This window comes from Psittacula echo (genome assembly GCF_963264785.1).
Source record: "Psittacula echo genome assembly, chromosome: 1".
Classification (NCBI taxonomy): Eukaryota; Metazoa; Chordata; class Aves; order Psittaciformes; family Psittacidae; genus Psittacula; species Psittacula echo.
Window position 1 is genome coordinate 89,794,305 of NC_137735.1, and position 20,808 is coordinate 89,815,112.

At 39.9% G+C, this 20,808-nt stretch overlaps 1 protein-coding gene across 1 annotated transcript in view; it reads right to left on the reverse strand.

The window, feature by feature from the left end:
• LARGE1 (LARGE xylosyl- and glucuronyltransferase 1) overlaps nucleotides 1–20,808 on the reverse strand; it is a gene marked incomplete at its 3' end in the record, with an annotated part of 273,098 nt that overhangs the window by 37,670 nt on the left and 214,620 nt on the right. Inside the window, exons 8-9 of the mRNA XM_080627788.1 lie at nucleotides 6,228–6,340; nucleotides 4,512–4,637 (exon numbers count right to left, since the gene is read on the reverse strand). Of these exons, the coding sequence (XP_080483914.1) occupies nucleotides 4,512–4,637; nucleotides 6,228–6,340 (239 nt within the window). The remainder of the gene's footprint in view (nucleotides 1–4,511; nucleotides 4,638–6,227; nucleotides 6,341–20,808) is intronic.

Below are 20,808 nucleotides of genomic sequence, written 5' to 3' on the forward strand. Positions count from 1 at the left end.
AAGGGAGGGGTATGTTTAACTCTCTTGAGCCCTTTCTCCACTCAGTGTAGCTCTTTCTTGGTTGGCACGGAAAGGTGCAAGAAGGCAACAGATCATGTTTGAGGCAGATATGAAAATGATGTATTTGGATTATGGGCAAGAACCTGTGTAAACTTTTGCAAGCAATCTCACTAAGTGTAGACGACATTCCCAGGGAGGACACGGTGAATCACATAATATAATTTCAGAATGGAAAATTTATGAGGTTAATTATTTATCTTCTGATTTAATATCAGCTGTATTCAAAACCAGTTTGAAAAGCCATTGACAGGTTTTTAAGCATTTTCTTACTTTGGAGCTGAGGAGTAAAGTCTAATAATTTGACATATTCTCACTGAAGAATCCAGCGTCTGATTTTTGTGATTGTGAATTACCAGATTCTCTGTGTGTAAATAGCCTCTGTATCCCTTGACAACCAGACTTCTCTTCAAGACTGACTCATTCAATGAGGTCATGATTCATTGTCAGAGGCATCACAATTCATTACCTTCTTTCATAGGATTTTTCTTGCCATTTGGTTTGTGCCAAATCATAGTAATTGAGATTCCTTTACAGACAGGAACAAACTGTTAACCAAAAAGGAAACAAGCGCCCAACTCACCAAAAGTAATGCATAAATGAACCTCAGTTCCAGGCAGATCCCTACAGGCTCCTAAGCCCAGCAAGGTACGATCCTACAGGACACGTTTGTTTATGGACAAGCTACTGATGACCATGTGAAGAGCTGATATAAGCAAGACAGACAGTGGATGCCTACATGGAATGACTATTTGCACTTCCATGTCTTTAGGCCAGTCATCAACAACAATTCCTGAGTATTTCTCCAAGGTGTAACAAATGACACACAAAACCAATCACCTCTGGCCTTTAGAGACTGCAGCTGGCTTACTTGGCAAAAAGAATTAAAGGGCATCTGCTTCCTCTTAGCCTACTCTATGTTTTCTATTAAATTATTCATTTCAAGACATTCTTGACTGATGCAAACCATCGTTATTACAGGTGCCGTTGGGGTGGGAAAAGGAAGATTTCTGTAAGTGTAATTATTTATGTAAAATTTGGTTCCATATGCCATGAACAGCAGAACAAAACTCACAGACTTCCATCTAGTTGTGTACAGTGTGGCACCTAGCACTACAGAGTATGACACAAGAAGTCTGACCTCTAACATAAAACAGTACAAAAAACCTGTTTGTTTTTTTCCCCCAACAAAATGGATAGAGATGGAACTTAATGAGTACTATAAAGAGAAGAACGTGATTAGAATCTTCTTCAAGCAGTACGAAATATCCAAGTGCTCCAAAAAGTATGCTGGCCATCTTGTGTTTGCATGAATGTGACCAAAGCAGCAAACAAGTGCGTTTGCCACCTGAACAGCAGTCAGCCCTGGGGGTCCAAGTCTGACACAGTGCTGTACGTAAGAGATCATAAATTCTCAAGTCCCATGGACTTTGAGGCTGGATAGAATTAAATCAGTGCCTTTTCAGTCTGAGTTGAGGAATGCAGTCTGATTTGACTGAGGAAAACTTAACTGGGCCAGCTTTACCTTGGAATTTAAATTTCTTCCTGCATTTCTTTCTTTCCTATGCTATTCTTCTTAATCCTCCAGTACAAACTTCACAGTCTGTCTTTCTCTCCCTCTTACCCTGGAGGTTTCTTTTACCTCGTTTCCTATTCCAGTCTTACCATGAAATACAGGATGTGCCAAATATGTTGTGTCATACGATTTATATTAAATACCATGGAACTGACTAACTTTGGTGATTTTTTAAGAGTATATTTTCTAACTTGGGCTAACGACATCTGTTGATTTTTTGAGAGGATAACATACCAAACCAGACGGTTTCTTTTCAGAACTAGAATTTTGCTCATTTCCATAGTGCAAATCACAGCTTTAATTGGTTTACACTTTTTTTTTTTTTTTAATTGCATGAAGAATTTTAAACAGTGCTGCCTGAGGGCTAGCTCTTTAACTGCTGAATATAGGAAGAGCTTTACTGAAACCAGGGGGCTAATGTGCACTAGATGATAAGGCTCTGGCCTCTCTTTCAAAGCAAAGAGTTTCAGCCCTGATTCAGTATTTAGGGGTAATTTTAGCAGTGTGAGCAAGTCCATTTCAGCTGAAGAAATTGCTTATGTATTTGCACCCCTTGTTGAGTAAAATATCTCAGACCAGAAAGCCAGTGGAGGATATTGTGAATCTTATGCTTCATTGCATATGTTGTTTCAAATACAACTGACAGTGTGATACTATATACTATAATAAACAACCCAGCCTAAGTTATACCTGTAAACATAAATTTGTTAATTGACAGTGAAGATCCAATTTGATTTTAAGATGCTTCTATTAAATAAGTATTTGTAGATGTTACATAAGAGCAAGATGACCCACACTTGAAGCAGATAAATCATTGAAGCCTTAAGAGTGATTCGCCCAATTAGTTGTCAGTTGTCTGCTCTCAGGTGAGCTTAACCAGTCTCCGGAACCATTCGTTGGGATTACAATTGAGCTCCCTAAATACAGGCACCTAGTAACACTGGAAGTACATTGGTGTTATCCCACTGGCCCATCAGCTGCTTTGCCAAAAGATACAGATACAACACAGACCTACATCATCTCCTGTAGGTCTGTGTTGTATCTGCCAGTCCCACATAGATATCTGAGAGTATCGATGATGACTCTAATTATGTTTAGGCAATTGGATCAAGCCCTAGATCCTCAGTTATTAGCTTCAATATTTTTTTCTCATGTAAATGTATGTGTCTTAACCTTGTGTTGAATCCAATCTGACTGTCTCAGTGGATCATATGAATTAACATCAGCCTATATGCCACAGAAAAATACTTTGATATCTCCCAGGTAGGAGGTGTATTTTCCTAGAATTCACCTTTTAGAAAACATTTTCCCTGTTACTACATCTCTTCTTTTGTTTCAGGCATTGCAATTGCTGTCATGCATGATTCTCAGCATCAGCACAGAACTAAATCTCTACCAGTACTTTGTTACAGGTCATAAAATGATGACGCTTTTCAGTCCCTGGGTTGATCCTGTCCTACAACTATCAATTATAAAACATTTAGTTATTGGTGTACTGATCAGTATACTGATCTAACTTTAAAAGCTGCCTTCTAGGGATCACACCTGAACAGTTGGTTGTAAATACCTTATGTATGAAATTCAAGCAATACTGGCCAGCTTTGACATGTCAGTTAACTCATGTAGTAGATCTTCTGTTTTTGGGGAAATGCAGCTTTTGACATCAGTGTGATTGCTTTTCAGTATTCATCCAGTATTTGATGTTCATACTCAATACTCCTGCTGTCACTCTACAAATGGTTATCAGGGAAAAATTGGTTAGATTTAGGAAATATAATACACCAGGAGAATGGTCAAAGTCTAGGACAGGGGGCCAGGAAGGTTGTGGAATCTCAGTCTTTGGTAACTTGATGCTCAATTGCACAAGGCGCTGAACAACCTGATCTAAAGTGCTTTGAGCAGGGTTTGGACACTCTCCAGAGGTCTCTTGCAACCTCTTCTATGGTTCTGTGGTTTTCTTTTTCTTTTTTGTTCTTTTTAACCTCACTTACTAAAGTATTCTTTGAACATTAATTAAGTATATGAATCTTATGTGAAGTTTAAAATGGATCACCAAAAACTTTAGGTAGTTCTGATGCCACTAGTCTGCTCTGATGGAATCTACTGCTGTTTAGCCAGCCAGTATTATTCTACACCTGGTAGAAGCACAATCAGCTTCAATTCTGAACTCTCTGCATGCTGCATTTGAGTCTGGCCTTTCAAAATGACCACAGAACAATTGATGTTAATTTATCCATACTGTTCGAATCCGTCCTGCTTTTATATTCCACTTGACAATAGTAGAAAATGTGCTATTAAACTGATACTATAGCTTCACTTTATTAAATGAAAAGTATTCTATACAGCCTTTTTTTCAAGGGCAAATCCTGGGAAAATGAGTGGCAGTGTGGCTGGGTTAAATGTATGAGGAAGCTAAATATGAAGTGTGCAAGGTCTTCGAATTTTGGCTACTGTATTTCTAGCTAGGGTCTGCCCAACCCTCTTTGTGAATTTCACTCTATTAAATGATGCTGACTAAAGAGTTTCAAACTTGTCCAGTACAAAAAGAAAACAGTTTCATATTCTTTGGATAGGAAGAGCTAATAACTGGGACAGCAAGAGAAACTCAGCAGTAAGGTGCAGTGGCATAGGTGACAGGTACAGAACGTAAAAAGGTGAAGGACCACTCTAATACCTTTCTAAACCCCAAAGCAGCATCCATCCTTGACTTTTCTAACAGTCAAAATGCACAAAGCCAAAGTCATATTTGCTTCCCCTGCTTGGTTGTCCTCAAACTGTACGTGTTATTTCAACCTCCCACTCAACAGACATCATCTTTCTGTCACAGCAGAGTCTTGTCCCAAAGGATACCACCCATCCAACCTCCTGTGAAACATACCTTCAGGTCAGACACATCTCTGTAGCACTGCTCAGAACGGGTGTGATCAGACAGCTGCACATTCCAGAAACATGGGAGCTGGTAGACAAGGAAGGGATTTTGTTTGATGACTGCATTGAAGATATCCTATCAGACAAAACCAGAAAAACAGTAGGGTACATTGCTTCTATAGTGAGGTGATCTCAACCCCTCCCTGAATCTGAGCTGGCTGTGTTCTTCCCGTCACAGGTAGAGATGCAATTGGTTATGTGAGTTGAACTCTGCAAACCTTGCTTCGTCATTCTGTTGCCATAGAGGGGGCTATCAATCCAAGGTGTGATGTATAGGTCTGAATCAGAGGAACAGGCTTTCTTGACACACAGAGCTAATGGGCTCCAGCAAAGTTTTCAAAACATGTATCTTGTACTGCTGGCAAAAGATGTGGTTCTTGTTCTAGTCACGAGGGAGAGTAACAAGCAGTAAATGACAAACTGTCTGCTGTTAGTGAGTACTGCATCACTTTTCAATAAAGGGGATGAAAGTAATCCTGGCAGTTGTGCTGCTTCAAGGTGAATTACTGTGTGGGATTTTAGCTAACATTTCATTGTTGCTACAAGCATTCTAGGTATTTCATGGAAAGGGCATGTAGGACAGATCTGCAGAACAGCCTACACCATAAAGGGACAGAATGTGTTCTGCCTCTGTGAAGCCACCCGGTTGGAAAAGTAACTTATAAGGACAGTCTTCTGGTTAAGGTATTAGGTAAGACATTAGCAACCTTGGCTCCCTCTGCAAAATTCTGCCCCATGCAAGTATTAGACAGCAACTCAGGACCTGACTGAAAACACAGTGAAATTCTAAGAATCATTTTAATGAACTTCAGTAGGTTTTGGATCAACCCGCAAGGATACTGTACACAAGTGCACAACTCTATGTGCACAGTAAGCAGCATGCTTCCTTAGTGGTGACTAGCCACAGAATCACAGAATCAACTGGGTTGGAAAAGACCTTTAAGATCATCAAGTCCAGCCTTTATCCCAGGACTCAAACAAGATACAGCTCAGAAGCAGTAAAAATATCTAAATATGATGCTGAATTGAATTAATACACTCAAGCTGTTGAGCAAGACTCATCTGCTCAGGTCAAGTACCATATAAACAGGGATTCTGCATTTAAAACTGAGAGCTGGCAGGAAGCACAAGAAGAGTGAATATGCATTTCTGTGTATAGGTACACTACTTCTTCTCTTGGCCTCAGTTTCCTATCCAGGGCAGGAAGAAAGCAGCGCTTTTGTCTTCACAGGGGTGTTATGGCAAGGAGTACATTAAAAGACTGCTGGGACTCATCTGCCAGAAACAGTAAAGAAGTATCTGGAGGCTCTTAAAACAAAAGTCTGCTTAGACAATAAGCAGCAGGAAAAGACACAGTATATTTGGACTTCTTGTGTCTGGAGAGTTTTATGTTGAAGAAAGGAGGACAGAAAATTAAAGCCTGAAAACACCGTTTGTCTATCTTGTGAATCATCTGTGCAGAGGAGGTAAAAATGTCAGTGTAGTAAGAAAAACCTCATGAGTACACCTCCATTCCTCTCTTGGACCTTTTCTCCAGGACGACTCAACAAATGATGACTACATGCACAGTATCTTTTCTCCACATTTTCCAACATCTTATCCTCTTTCCCCTTCCTCAGTCCATGGAGCAGTGGTTGTACCCACTCCTCTGCAACATCCTACTCACCTGGTCAGCCAGTGAAGTGGATAGCATGCTCATTAACTCCCGCTCTGCTGTCAGTCTCCACATCTGCTCCCATTTCATCTTCCGTAACTTATCGAGAAGCAGCAGGATAACCCCTGAAGGAAAACACAGCACAGAGAACAAGAGAAACCATGATGTCACATGCCAGACAGGGCCCATCCTGTCCATGTGCTGAATCGGCAGGTAAAACAGGGACATGAGCAAAGATCTGTCAGTGGAAACTGCAGTCCTTACCCCATGCTATCACAGGTGATAGACAGACTAAAACAAAAGCTTCAGATTTCAAGAGGCCATAAGAGAAAGCTTTCCTGAACCCCTGAGGCTGTAGAGAAGAAATGGTGAGATAGCATACAAATGAATGCTAAGTTATACAGGCTTGCAAGAAGGCTAAAGTAGCTAAAGAGGAGTGAAACTGTGAAAAAGAGAGGCAAGAGAAGGATGTTGTATTTCTAGTAGTCTTAATTGATACAGCTTGATTTCATTATGACTTAATTAGCATTGGGATTATTCCTTAAAAAATGAACCAATAACAGTGATTCACATGATGTAGTTAACTCCATCCAGAGTTCATTATCATTCCAAAGACAGTTAGACAATATCCTACAAGAAAAAAAGCAGCACCCTCTTAACATGCAGAAGTGACCCTCCCCACTCCTTACTCTGAAAAGCTACAGGCTCTGAGAGGACATTCTTCCATGTCACTATCTACTAGGGAAAGGGTAGAGAAAATCCTGATTTATCTCATGTGACTCCATTTCTGGACAAAATGGACTCCATTTCCAAAATCCCATTGTTTAAATTAATTTCTATCTGGCCTAGAATCAAGATTATGATGAAACAAAGAAAAATTTTTTCACTCATATAAAACATTTTACTCAACGTGTGTGTGGCAAAATCTGGCCCTTAATACTTACAACATAGGATGCAACATATACGCTGCCTAAGATGAAATTGAAGCCCATACTCCACCTAGTAAGAAGTTAACCACATGACACATCTGATCCTTGATTCTGAGTAACAGATTATCAGTGCTGGCTACTACCTAGCCTTTGAGAGTGCTCACCAGTAGGGCAGCAAGTGTTCATAGAGCAGGATCCTCAGATAAGAAGGTTACACTACAAGTGGGAAAACAGCTATCTCAACATGCATTGTTATTCCTCTGTTGCTTTTTGTCTGGACAAAATTCATAGTGTAGAAGAAGGGAAAACAGCAGAAGCAATGAAGCTGGATTAAAGCATCAGCAAAACCTCTTCTCCAGTGTGTCAGAAATTTTTACATGAAAAATTAATTTGGGAAGACTTAGATAAGAGCAGTGTCATTGGGAATGAAGGCAAGCTGAAGGACCATAAAGGAAGACTACTGATAAAGAGCAGCCTAGGAAGTTGAGAGGAAGTACGTAGTAAGAGCAAAGTCTCACAATCTGAAGTTTCACATCTTCATTAGTGGAAGGGGGACATGAACAGAGTAGTAATGGTACTTGCAAGTGACATTAAACAAGAGGTCTTACAAAAAAATATCATGGCAACTGCACAGAAACGTAACAGCTACACAGGAGAACATGAAATGGCAAAAAGCAGGCACTGGGAAAAGCTGCCTGAGGGAGTCTATGATGATAAAACGAAAAGTAATGAGAATAAAAAAGGAAATGTAATCTGAATACTTTAGAAAAATTCTCTTACAGCAGTTGTGAAATAAAAGAAATATTGCAGATAACATACTTTATTTCATGAGCCTTTAAAAATCAGGCTACACAAAGATGAGAAAGTATACCTGGAACAATCCTCCACTGGTGGGAAGAGAGAAAGGGGGTTCCAGTTCATTCCTATCTTCAGTTTCTGACATGGCAAATTTCTTTCTAGTAAAACCTGGCACTGCCATGAATAAAAAGAAAACCTCTTCTGGCAGTGAATTTTGTGGCCTATTTTAGTTCTGTTTTCCATTTCAGTCCATCTGGTTCCCAAGGATGCTGGAACCTGTACTGGAGGGGATCCCCTTTCATCTTCAGTCAACCTTTCTGCTTCCAGCTGTTGGATTGGAAAGGGACGTATTGTCACAACATGCTACAACTTATTTCTGCCAGTGTGTTTGTCTTCTCTCCAGCATAACTGAAGCCTATTTGGAGTGTGTAGTGTGCATGCATTAGCTTCTCAGAGAGCAATTGTGCACTGTCTGAAACATGACATCAATGGGAGATAGGTTCCTAGTGTTGCAGCAATAAACTAGGTGGGATAAGCTCCTCTCTAGCAGTGGATTTTCTCCAGCTGGCAAGAACTGTCAGCTTCATTTCAATAGTGAAATGCAACAGAGAAGATTTTTTTATTACGAAAAATGAAAAATAAAAAATAACTGTAAGATTCGGTTAACTGTAATTTAATGGTTTTTACAATTTACAGACAATAAAACAATTATTCTTAATTTTTTTAAGCCTCCAGTCTGAGGAGGAGAAGGGAAAATATTTTAAAATGTGCATTATTCTCCAATTTATTTGTCTTCCACTCTTACGCTAGCAGGAGATTATTGCATCGCAGCTAAAGAGATTATGCTGTCCTGAGGGGCTATCGTGGAAGCAGCTGAGAATAAAAGATGCAGATGTGGTGGAAAAGCTGGAATAGATGTGAGAAAGGATATGTTAAATCATGATGCAATCATGGCTATTGAAAATATTCACAGGCTTTTAATATTCCATCGTCAAGACTAATTTTGATGTGATTTCTATTTTAATTCACCAACAGGCTTGGGTTTAACACCTTTGTGCAGCCCCTGTTCAGGGCTTCTCGCACTGTGGAATTCTAATTTACTGCTGCTGTAAAAATAACTACTGGGAAATATTTGTATCAAGATTAAATATTTACTCATTAGAATTAGTGAGAATAAGAGATTTCTACTAAGAGGAGAATTTAATACTATTCACCTAATTAGTGTTATTTAGTGCAAAAGAAAAGCAAAACCATGTGTGTTGGGAACTCAGTTAATGCAAAGGAAAAATTACATTTCTTCAGCACAGAGCACTTCAGTTACTCTTCTATATTGTTCTGTTACCAAAAGCAAACACAAAAATGAACTTATTCCAATCTGTGCAATTAGTTTGAAGGCAAAATGTCTGAAATAAGGGAAATATTTGCCTCGGGAGCCCCTTCCCTCAGAGTGAAACTGACTGAAATCTCAGACTAAATTTAAGACGACATACAGCTGAACGTAACAGAAAAAGGGACCTACTCTCAGCTGCTGTGCTGGGGGAGGAAGAGATTGGAATAAAAATAAAAAATCAAAGGAATATTTTATAAACATCTGGCCCCAGGCACTGGGACTTCTCATCTTTTGATGAGTGCAGCATTGTCCTGCCCGAACCTTCCTGAGAAAAACAAAGGGAAAGCTTGGCAGCAAATAAACAAAAAGAGAAAAGTGGCAACCCAATTGTCTCATGAGTATTAAACAAATAATGATCAGCCACAGAATATCCTATTTTTGTCACCTTGAGGAAATAGTTCAGGCATATACAGAGATGCAAATACCTCAAAGAGGTCTTGGAAAAATAATGATTTATTACTAAACCTGTGGAACACGTCCTAGTCTAGTTTTCACTTGAATGCCATTTTCTCCCGTTTGATGAGACTTTATTGAACTAACAAAATCTGACAGATTCTGGATTGATCAAACAAACAAACAAGAAAGCAAACAACAAAGGAGTTTCTCAATTGTGCAATTTCAGGACACACACACAAAATCCCAGCCCCACAAGGAAACAAACAAACAAAAAAAGGAATTTGGTGAATATACTGGAGAAAACAGGGCAAGAAACCTGAATTAACATACTTAGACTAAAATGGTCCAGTTGGGAAATACTTTATTTTTGGCATATTTTAAAAAACAACTTATTCTACAATAGCATTTTTCACTCAGAAATTGATACAAGCTATAAATCTTATTGAAAATGGTCACAAGCTCTGAAAAGGAAAATAAATGTTTGATTTTGTGTCTAACAAACTCTGGAGGTCACCTAAGTTTTTTGTCTTTTTCCCATCTTTTCATTCAATCCAAATAAAATCTTCTGGTTTTCCAATGTTTTGACTAAGCGATGGCGTCACTACAAAATATTTATTTTTTCTGAATAGTAAGTGAAAATTTACAGAAACAGCACAGTATCACAGTATTACAGTATGTTAGAGATTGGAAGGGACCTCAAAAGATCATCTAGTCCAATCCCCCTGCCAGAGCAGGAACACCTAGATAAGATTACACAGGAATGTGTCCAGGCGGGTTTTGAATGTCTCCAGAGAAGGAGACTCCACAACCTCCCTGGGCAGCCTGTTCCAGTATTCTGTCACCCTCACTGAGAAGAAGTTTCTTCTCAAGTTTAAGTGGAACCTCTTGTGTTCCAGTTTATACCCATTACCCCTTGTCTTATCATTGCTTGCCACTGAGAAGAGCCTGGCTCCATCCTCATGACACTCCCCCTTTATATATTTATATACACTAATAAGGTCACCCCGCAGTCTCCTCTTCTCCAAACTATAGAGACCCAGCTCCCTCAGCCTTTCCTCATAAGGGAGATGCTCCACTCCCTTAATCATCTTAGTCGCCCTGCGCTGGACTCTCTCCAGCAGGTCCCTGTCCTTCTTGAACTGAGGGGCCCAGAACTGGACACAATATTCCAGATGCGGTCTCACCAGGGCAGAGTAGAGGGGAAGGAGGACCTCTCTCGACCTACTGACCACCCCCCTTCTAATACACCCCAGGATGCCATTGGCCTTCTTGGCCACAAGGGCACAGTGTTGGCTCATGGTCATCCTGCTGTCCACTAGGACCCCCAGGTCCCTCTCCCCTACACTACTCTCTAACAGGTCATTCCCCAACCTATACTGGAACCTGGGGTTGTTCCTGCCCAGATGCAGGACTCTACACTTTCCCTTGTTATATTTCATCAAGTTTCTCCCTGCCCAACTCTCCAGCCTATCCAGGTCCCGCTGGATGGCAGCACAGCCTTCTGGCGTGTCAGCCACTCCTCCCAGCTTAGTGTCACCAGCAAACTTGCTGACAGTACACTCAATTCCCTCATCTAAATCATTGATGAATATATTAAATAATACTGGTCCCAGTACTGACCCTTGAGGCACTCCACTAGATACAGGCCTCCAACTGGACTCCGCCCCATAGACTACAACTCTCTGGCTTCTGTCCTTCAGCCAGTTCGCAGTTCATCTCACTACCTGATCATCCAGGCCACACTTCCTCAATTTAGCTATGAGGATGCTGTGGGAGACTGTGTCAAATGCTTTGCTGAAGTCAAGGTAGACCACATCCACCGCTCTGCCATCATCCATCCACAATGTTATTTCCTCATAAAAGGCTAGGAGGTTGGTCAAGCATGACTTCCCCTTGGTAAAGCCAAGCAGCAACTTCCTTTGGAATGCTACCAAGCATCCCCACCCCTTGCTTTGGGAACACAGACTACAGCTTTTCCTGGAATCCAGAGATGAATATATATCAGAGCTGGAAGCAATAAACAACATTTTAAGATAGAATAGGATCACTTACAGAAGTTATAGTGAAACTGGACAAGCTTTCAAACTCCATCAATTTATGACAATGGCCCTTTTAAGATGGCTGAAAAAATGCTCAGCGCTGTGGTGGAAAAAAAGTATAGCTACTAAGAGATCATTTTCTATAAGCACTGCCTTGCCTGTTTCTTTCAGGTGGAACACGCTTCTGTGAGCTGTTGAGGCAATGCCGTATTATGTGAGCAGCATCTCAGAGCCTATCCTTGTCAGATTTTTAAAAACTCTTCTCAAAACTATGTCTATAACAGTGAATCATCTAGATAGATAGCAAGTAGATACCATTACAGTATCTGAGAAAGACAGGCAGGACACACTTCAAAATATATTACAAAGCAATAGTGAGTTTTAAAAGAATTACTAAGATTCTACAATACCTAACCAGCATACCAAAGACCATACACCAAAACACTGAGACTTAGATGCTGTTAGAAACAATGTTAAATAGGGCTGACATTATGGGTATTTGCTGCAATAAATAACTGATGCAGAGATTTAGGGCAGTACCAACAACAGTAAGCTACCATGTTTTGTGAAATAGATTTGGAACCAAAAAGTCAATTTCAGTTCTAGGCACTATGGAAGGGGTTTGCAGCTTTGCTATCCCAGAACTGCCATGGCAGCGCTGACCACTTAGTGCCCTAGCAAATATTCATGCATGTTCTTTGAATTCCAATTGATTGTACCTGAAATTAACATAAGTGGTCACAGTGTATAATGCTGGATCTGAGGAATGCAACTATGCCTCTGCTGGATCAAAGCCCATATTACCAGTATTGTAAAGGACTACATCTGAAATCCACTAGCCCACACCTCCACACCATTGGCTGCGGCTTCTGCTCTCTACCCATAGTACCTATAGCAAAGAGAAAAATACAACTATATAGCTGTTAGGGCTTAAAAAAATGAACTAAACCTGCAATTCCACAACAAGCCACTGCACACCTTTTTAAATCTTCATTTTAAGTCTTTGTGTGGATTAAAAACAACGCATTTATTTCACTTGATTTATAGACCATCTATGTAACTGATGTTCATAATCTGACTAGCCAGACCGTTAGTATAATAAAACTGTAGCTTATGCCTACACCTTTTAACACAGTATGACCAGAGAACTTTAATTCTATTTCTATTAGATTTTTTGGTATCCTGGTACGTTATTTAACTATGGATTTACATACACCAGCCTTTTTTTCCCCCCTTCAATAAACAAGCATTTTACAATGTAAAAAAAACTAATAAAAACTTGCAGGGATGTACAGTGTGTTAACTGAGAATAAACAACGACTCCACATTTGAACTTTTCTCTGAGAAAACAGAATAGGGCTGAGAAGCTGTTTTGAAATGGAGAGTGGGTGTCCCTCCGGGCATGGTGACAGAATGCAATAGCCCTTGTTTTCTCTGCACATATATTGAAAACGAAGCTGTGATAGAGTGCATTTTGAAATGTACTGCAGTCACTCTGTTGGGAGCCTGGTTCCTCTTGAAGCATTATAAACATTTTGCTTACACTTCCTGATGACCATTTAATGAAATGGAACACTTTTATTTTCCTTTTTCTCCTCTTCGGAAGTATGCTGTTTCTCCTTAGGCAAAATTAACATGAAGGATGTGCTCAAGCATGATTCAAACTTCTTACAGAGCTACTGACTGTAGCTCAGAATTTCCTAGTTTTCTAATTATTTCTTTATTGTTTAGATGCTATTCTTCCTCAGCAATTTGAAAAAAAGAAACATTTGCTTTCTGTCTTCTCTTTAATGACTTCAATTTCTGGGGAATTTCTCCAACTTTCCTAAATCCCCAAAGGCTGCTACAGAAAAATTTCCTTGATTCAGGAGTCCAAAAGGTCTACAGTCATGAGCCATAAGATTTTTATGAAGTCTATGGAGGAAAATCTCTGCTACTTAAAGAACATCCTGCTAAGTAATGCTCTCCCCTCCTATCTTCCCGAGTCTTACAAACAGAAGTAACAATTCTGCAGGACTCTCAGAGGTCAGTAAAGAAAAACCACCTTGAGACCCAGACAACTGGCCTTCTCTTACAAAGATCCCAAGAAGTGCCAAGTCATACACTTTCCTGCTCAAATTGCTGATGAAGTTTTCCTAAATCCTATAACAGAAGACAATATGAGTCTCAAAAAGACAAATATTAGCAAAATCAGAAAGGGAAGCTAGAGTTTTTCCCATCTGCTCTACTTGCTTTGGGAGTTGATGAAGACAGTAAGGATAATAAGCTTTCTTGAATCTCTCTGTCTCCTGAAATCTGCTTAGAGATATGGAAGATGAAAACCACCTGTGAAGAAGCTCCTTACATGGGTTTTAAAAAGCTCCTCCTTTGCATTCCATGATCCTTATGAGCATATAGGGTCCAGAGATTACATTTTAAAGGCAGTGGAAAGCAAATACTCAAGGGATTTCTCAGTTGGCAAACTGGGAAGATGGCTTCCAAGAGGCAAATCATTAAATTCTCCCCAAATTCAAAAGATGCTAACATTTTTGCTCAGAATTTTTAAACCTCAGACAACAAATTCTAACTTCAGACCAGTAAAGGGAGAGAGGAGGGCAGTTTCCACTTCTACATGCTGTAACACAATGACAATGGCCATTCTAAATGCAGCAGAGGAGAGCTGTCTCAAAGATGTGACTCACACCACTGCCACACACAAGTATCATCCAACAGCTATTTAGTGTGCATCTCTGTGTGTACCTAGAAGTCACAATGGAGTTGCCAAAAGCTGACACTAGCAAAAAGATGGTCAGGTACAATTCTTATTATGAAGCACTCTGAAAGGTGAGACTTAAAAAGAACAGTGACATGGGGGAAATGTGGAAAATTTCCACAAAGTGTTAGAGAACTAAAAAATGCTAAAAATGCAGAGTTCTTAAATGGCAGATTATCTGTGATTTCATTTACAGGGGTGCTTAGGTGACTTCAGCCGAGAGGAAAACGAAGTCCCAGTTAAGTACATATTTAAGTGATAAAGTCAGAAAGGATGATTTTCAGCTCTTGCATAACAGAGGCCATAGGATTTTTCAAAATCGATTTGTGCTTTAACTAGAACATAAATTCTAGAAAAACATTCAGCCTTCATTTACAATAACGGGTAACCTATCACAAACTTTGACAAGTTATTCCAATGCATAATTACTCTAATGAAGGATACTTCCCTTATTTCTGATTTGAACATGTCTTTGAACTTGCAGTCATTTGATCTTGCTGAACCTTTGCTAAATTGGCAAGCCCTCTATTAAGAAATGTTATTTCATCCTGCAGATACTAATAAGCTGTGATCAAACTATCCCTTGACTCGCTCCCAAATAAGCTCCTGGAGCTATTCTCCCCAACTGTATCAGATTTTATCCAGTATTTTCTCTGAACTTTGTTAATTTACAAGTACTTATCTTTGACTTGTAAAGATCAGACCTGGACAAGTATATAAATCTACATCATAAAATAAACCCATTCCAAGAAGTGATCCCTAGCACCCAGATCAAGGACTGCAGAGTGGTTGCACATACCAGCCAGGGTCTAGCTCTTCACTGAGCAGGCTGGCCACATCCACACTACATAGCACTCTTTCTCTGAGGGCCTAGTTCATGTTCCTTCAATTTTCAGGCATAACAATTATTTTGTTTGCATTTCTCAGTGTCCAACATTATAAGAGAGCCATGTTACAAGCTTCTAGATTGGAGTTTTCAGGAAGGAACTGAGGGTCTATGTTGTGTGCACTGGAGAATGTCATCAAGGCATGTAAGAATAGTCCTACCCATACTACCTTCCAGAAATACTTCCCAGAGCGAACTATCAAAAAATCACACTCAGTTTCTTTTTTCTTGGCAAAGACAAGACAGGGTACCAACTGATTTCTATGTCCTCTTGATGATTAGAGTGCCAAGAGCAAAGAACGACCCAGGGAGCTAAGCTAGCTGACAGCATAGACATCCAGTAAGTCAGGAGTAAAAAGTCTACACCCAGTACAAAAAGAAGTAAATTTCTTGCACTCATACTTGAAACATCCCTGTTTATACATCCAGGGATCACACAAAATATTTTGACAACTGTATTAAACCTGGAGGTCATGTTCATCTGATTATCTATCCTGGACTGATTCTCATGCATCTCTTCATTCCTTCTAAGCATACAATTTTACATGTCAGTGCTTCAAAACACAGAAGTGTGAGTGAGTGTCGCAACTCTACATCAAGCCAGAGCATCTGGACTTCGGGTGAGCTGTCCTGAAAAAGAATCACAGAATAGTACAGACTGTACAGGGTTACTGTGCAGGAGGTCCAGTCCTGAGCAGGATGTTTGGAAAAAGGGATCACACAAACCTTGTTTTCATGGATAAAAAATGAGGAGATCTGCTGGAATTTGCAGGATATTTGCCCTGTGTCATGGTTTAAACCCATCCACACAGCTCATTCACTCACTCCCCCCCTTCTTCCCCCCACTCCCAGAGAGATGGGGAGGAGAATCAAAAGAATGTAACTCCCATGGGTTGAGATAAGAACAGTTTAGTAACTAAAGTATAACACAAACCACCACTGCTACCACCAATAATAATAATAATAATGATAAAGGAAATAACAAGGGAAGAGAATACAACACCTCACCACCCGCTGACCGATAACTCATCCCCACCCTGCAGTGAACTCGCCCTTCCGGGTAATTCCCAGTTTACCTCCTGGGCATGACATGCTGTGGTATGGAATACCTCTTTGGCTAGTTTGGGTCAGGTGTCCTGTCTCTGCTTCCTCCTGGCTTCCCCTCCTCCCTGGCAGAGCATGAGGCTCAGAAAGTTCTTGGTCAGACTAAACATTCTGACCATCGTCTAAAAACATCGGTTTTATCAGTGCTGTTCCCAGGCCGAAAGTCAAAAACACAGAGCTGCACCAGCTACTAAGAAGGAGAAAAAATGACTGCTACTGCTGAACCCAGGACACCCTGATAAAAGCACGTACATCTTCCAAAACTAATCTATCTTGGACTCTTCACCAAAGAATCACCAACCTTTAAAAGAAAAAAGTTTATTTCCTGATTCTCAGCTCCTATAAATCAGCTTAGGTCTCTTTAATGCAAGAGTCAGGCATTTATATCAGATCTGGATCCCATCCATGATGCTTATCTATGTTATTTTCTTCCTCAGAAACCAGCAAAAAATGAAAGGTAACAGGGACCATTGCTTTAAATTATGTGAGTTTTTCTGGTTTTGATCCTCTCAAAAGCATCATATTAAATAGGGGTTGAAATGTCAACAATTTTACAAGGTTTCCACTTTGGACTATGTGAAGAGGAAAAATACATCCTGCACAGGTGATAATTATTTTGGCTGGCTTATAATACTAACAGAGGTCCACAAGGCTAATTATAGGGATGGGCACAGTGAGTAAGAACCTGTCATAGCTCTTCCTGGTCTGGTATTCAGTCAATGCCCTAGCAACAGAGGAGAAGATGTGGCTCATGGGCTGAACAGCCTCTCAAGCATTCTTTATAGATTTGGATAACAAAAAGGTTTGGGGTTCTGCATTCACAAGCAACCAGACAACTTTTCTTTCCCTCTAATAGGCAGTTTATTGACTGGATGAAATTCAGGGGGAATAGAAGAGGCACCATGTACTTTAATGCAATGATTTAACCTAAAGGTCAGCTGCAGTTCAATCCTCCCTCCATGATCATTTCTCTTCCAGTAACAGAGAGACAGGATTAGGTTCACAACAGATATAGAGAGATGCATTTGCATAAAGAGAAAATGTGTGTGGAGCTGTTTAGCATGCTTATATAGCTGAACTTAGGTACAGTTTGGATAAGTGGACTACAAGGTGCCTGCAAAATAAGTTGGACTGCCAAGCTCAGGGAGTTGTGTACATTCAGATTGCGGTCAGGTACAAGTGGCATTCCACAAGAGTTGATACTGTGTTTGATACTGTTAAACATTCTGATTAATTAGGTGGAGATGAGCTAGAACACATACTCAGCAATGTCACATGTGATAAATTGGGGTCTGTGGCCCTGCAGACAGAGCTGCTATTCAGAGGGACCTTGGCAGGCTGGACAAGTGGGCTAAGAGAAAGCTCAATGAGAAGCCCTGCATGGGACTATTCCTGAATGGGCAGCACAGGCTGGAGGACAACTGGATAGAAAGGAGCTTTTCAGAAAAAGTCCCAGTGAGTTGGCGGACAGCAAGTTGAACATAAGCAGCAATGCAACCTTGCAGCAAAGATGACCAACCACATCATGGGCTTTCTTAGCCCCGCTTAGGTCAAGGAAACTGATTACCACTCTCTACTTAGTGCTCGTAAGACTAATCTGAAGTACTGTTTTGGATTACTTAGTCAAACCTAGACATTGACATGCTGGAGTAAGTCCAGCGGAAAGCAACCAAAATTGTTAGAGGCTTGAAAAATACATACAAGAAGCTGAGAGAACTGGGTTTGTTCTACCTGGAAAGAGAAAGCTGAGGGGATCCTTTACTGCTGTCTAAAAGTACTTAATGGAGCCAAACTCTTCTAAGAGATGCAGAGAGAGAGAACGAGACATAACTGACAAAAACTGCAGCAAAGAAAATTCTAATTATGAATTAGGGATTTTTACTTTTATTTTTTTATTTTCTTACCAAGACAGTAACAGCAACAGGCTGCTTTGGGAGGTATCCTTGGAGATACTAAATGCCCAGTTGGAAAATGCCCTGAGCAACATGAGTTGGTTTCCAGTGGGAAGAGGACCAGAAGATCTCTGGAGATCCCTTCTGACCTGATCATCTGATGATGACCAAATTCAACTGTTTTTTGTTGGCACTCATTTAGAGGTGACAGCTTTGACATAAAAACATAGAAAAAAAATCTTAGTTACTCTGCTACTTTCTGTGGCAGGCACCAGGCTGCCCATTAGACTCCAAAGATGGAGTCTAACAGCAATGCCACTTTCTTTGTTTTGGGACTATGGCTATAACCTCTGCTTCTGTACCTACAAAAGAAAGACTGCCTTTACCCAATCACTTTTATAAGCACAATGAGAAACTGGGAAGTGAACTTGCAATTCAGAAGAAAAAGCACTGGGTTTACTATTACTATGCATTTGCCTGAGGTTCTCCTGTCATATAATAGAAACTTCTGTTCTCAGTTTAGGCACCTGGATAGCTCTACTAAGCTTTTATGTGCAAGTCTTTCATCTAAATTTAACCTGCTAATGATGGTCTCTCTACAATAAAGAGAGGGCATTTCAGAGTGCTGGACAGCATAATTACTCATCAAGCTATGTATGTTCACATGAAGACCTGTCTAGATCAAGTTAAAAATATTACACTTCCGAATGATACTTTAAATCATTAGAGAGAGAGATATATATATTTTTATATATATATATATATATATGTATCCTATTGGTGTACATTACATGGAGAACTTTACATTACGAACTCAGGTCAGATCAGTGAAGAAAAAACCTAAATAGGACAATTTAATCAAATAAAACCCCCACTTTTTATTTACTTCAATACAATGGAAACTAAAATCTGGTACAGACTGCCTGAATGCCACTGTTTTTTTATCACAGGTTTCTTAGGAGATGAAAGTTTTCAGTGCTTCAAAGAAAGTCAGGTGTTGTTTTTTAAAAAAACACAGTTATTGCAGGGTCTGATAGACTCAATTGCTAAGGAGCAGAGGAGGTATCCCACAGAATGCAATAAAAAGTAGACTAATTCAGCCACAGCAATGCCATTACATGGATAGGCCTCTCAAATTAGAGGCACCACTTTCAAAATCAAATACATACTGACCCTCATTTCAGAAATGTCAAGCGTGCTGTAAACAAGTTCTCAGTGCATCACATGGTTTAGAAAATGTATGAGGAACACTGGAAAGGAAGCTATTCTTTGAGGGCAGTCAGCTTTAAGAAAGCTTATTTTTAACTGCAAGCTACAGATTATAGCCAACAAAGAAAGGGATGTGGTCATCAAAGTCAGAATTATCATTTTAGCTTCCTAACATTGACACAAACAGACTGATATTTCCTGGTGAGCCTAAAAGCAACAATGTGTTGGCACTACCTATACAATGTGCACACACCGGTACTTCAAATGCATCTTCATGCGTTATAAAGCACAGGTATATCAAGCATGTTTTGCACCGATAACAATATTTGCTGAATGAGCTCCCAGTACCTTAGATAAGCAAGAATCTAATAAAAAACCGTGGTACAGTGTGAATGTGAGTAAGTGAAGAAATTACTACTTTTTGCCTTGATGTTAGTGTTGGACTTTTCTCTCTCTTTTTTTTTATCATTAAAATATTTTTTCATCTATTTGCAAAGGCTCCTGTACTTACAACCAAACCTGTATGATACCAGTTCCTGTATTAAATGAGACTAATGTTTTATGTAATGGGAGGGAGGAATATTGTGATGGCTTTTAGAGAGGACATGGCTAAACTGAGACAGGCCCTGATGTGTAAAGGGTGTTTAAAGGTTCCATAAACCATGAGTTTTCTGACTTCTGCATTTGCTGAGGCAATCTGGAAAAAATCTTTCCTCTCAAGCAACCACTACACTCCTTTCTTTACACTATGGAGAAAAGCAGTGGTTTAAGTCAGAATCTGTGGAATAGTTTGTAAATTAATACTATATTCAGATGGCTGTCATAGAATTCTGACTCTTCCATGGGGAGGGAAAGGCATTTTGGTAACAGATCTATTCAGACTTAGGCAACAATAACTATATAAAGCACTAATTGGGAGGATTTCTGAAAAATAAACCCAAACAGAAACGTCTGATTAAATTAAAAGTGCTCAGCGCTTTTTAATGTCAGATTCATTATCGTAATGTTGTGAGCAGAAGCCCATGGAGTGCAGATGAAAGCGGTTTCCATGTTTCTAGGGAAGGACCATGACCACAATCACCCCACTGTGCTCTGTTTTACTAGTCATTTGCTCTCTGCACTGAAGATGCACAATATCATCATGAAGATGCACAAGATGTGATCCAGTCTAACTTCATATAAACAGTCTGCCCTTCTT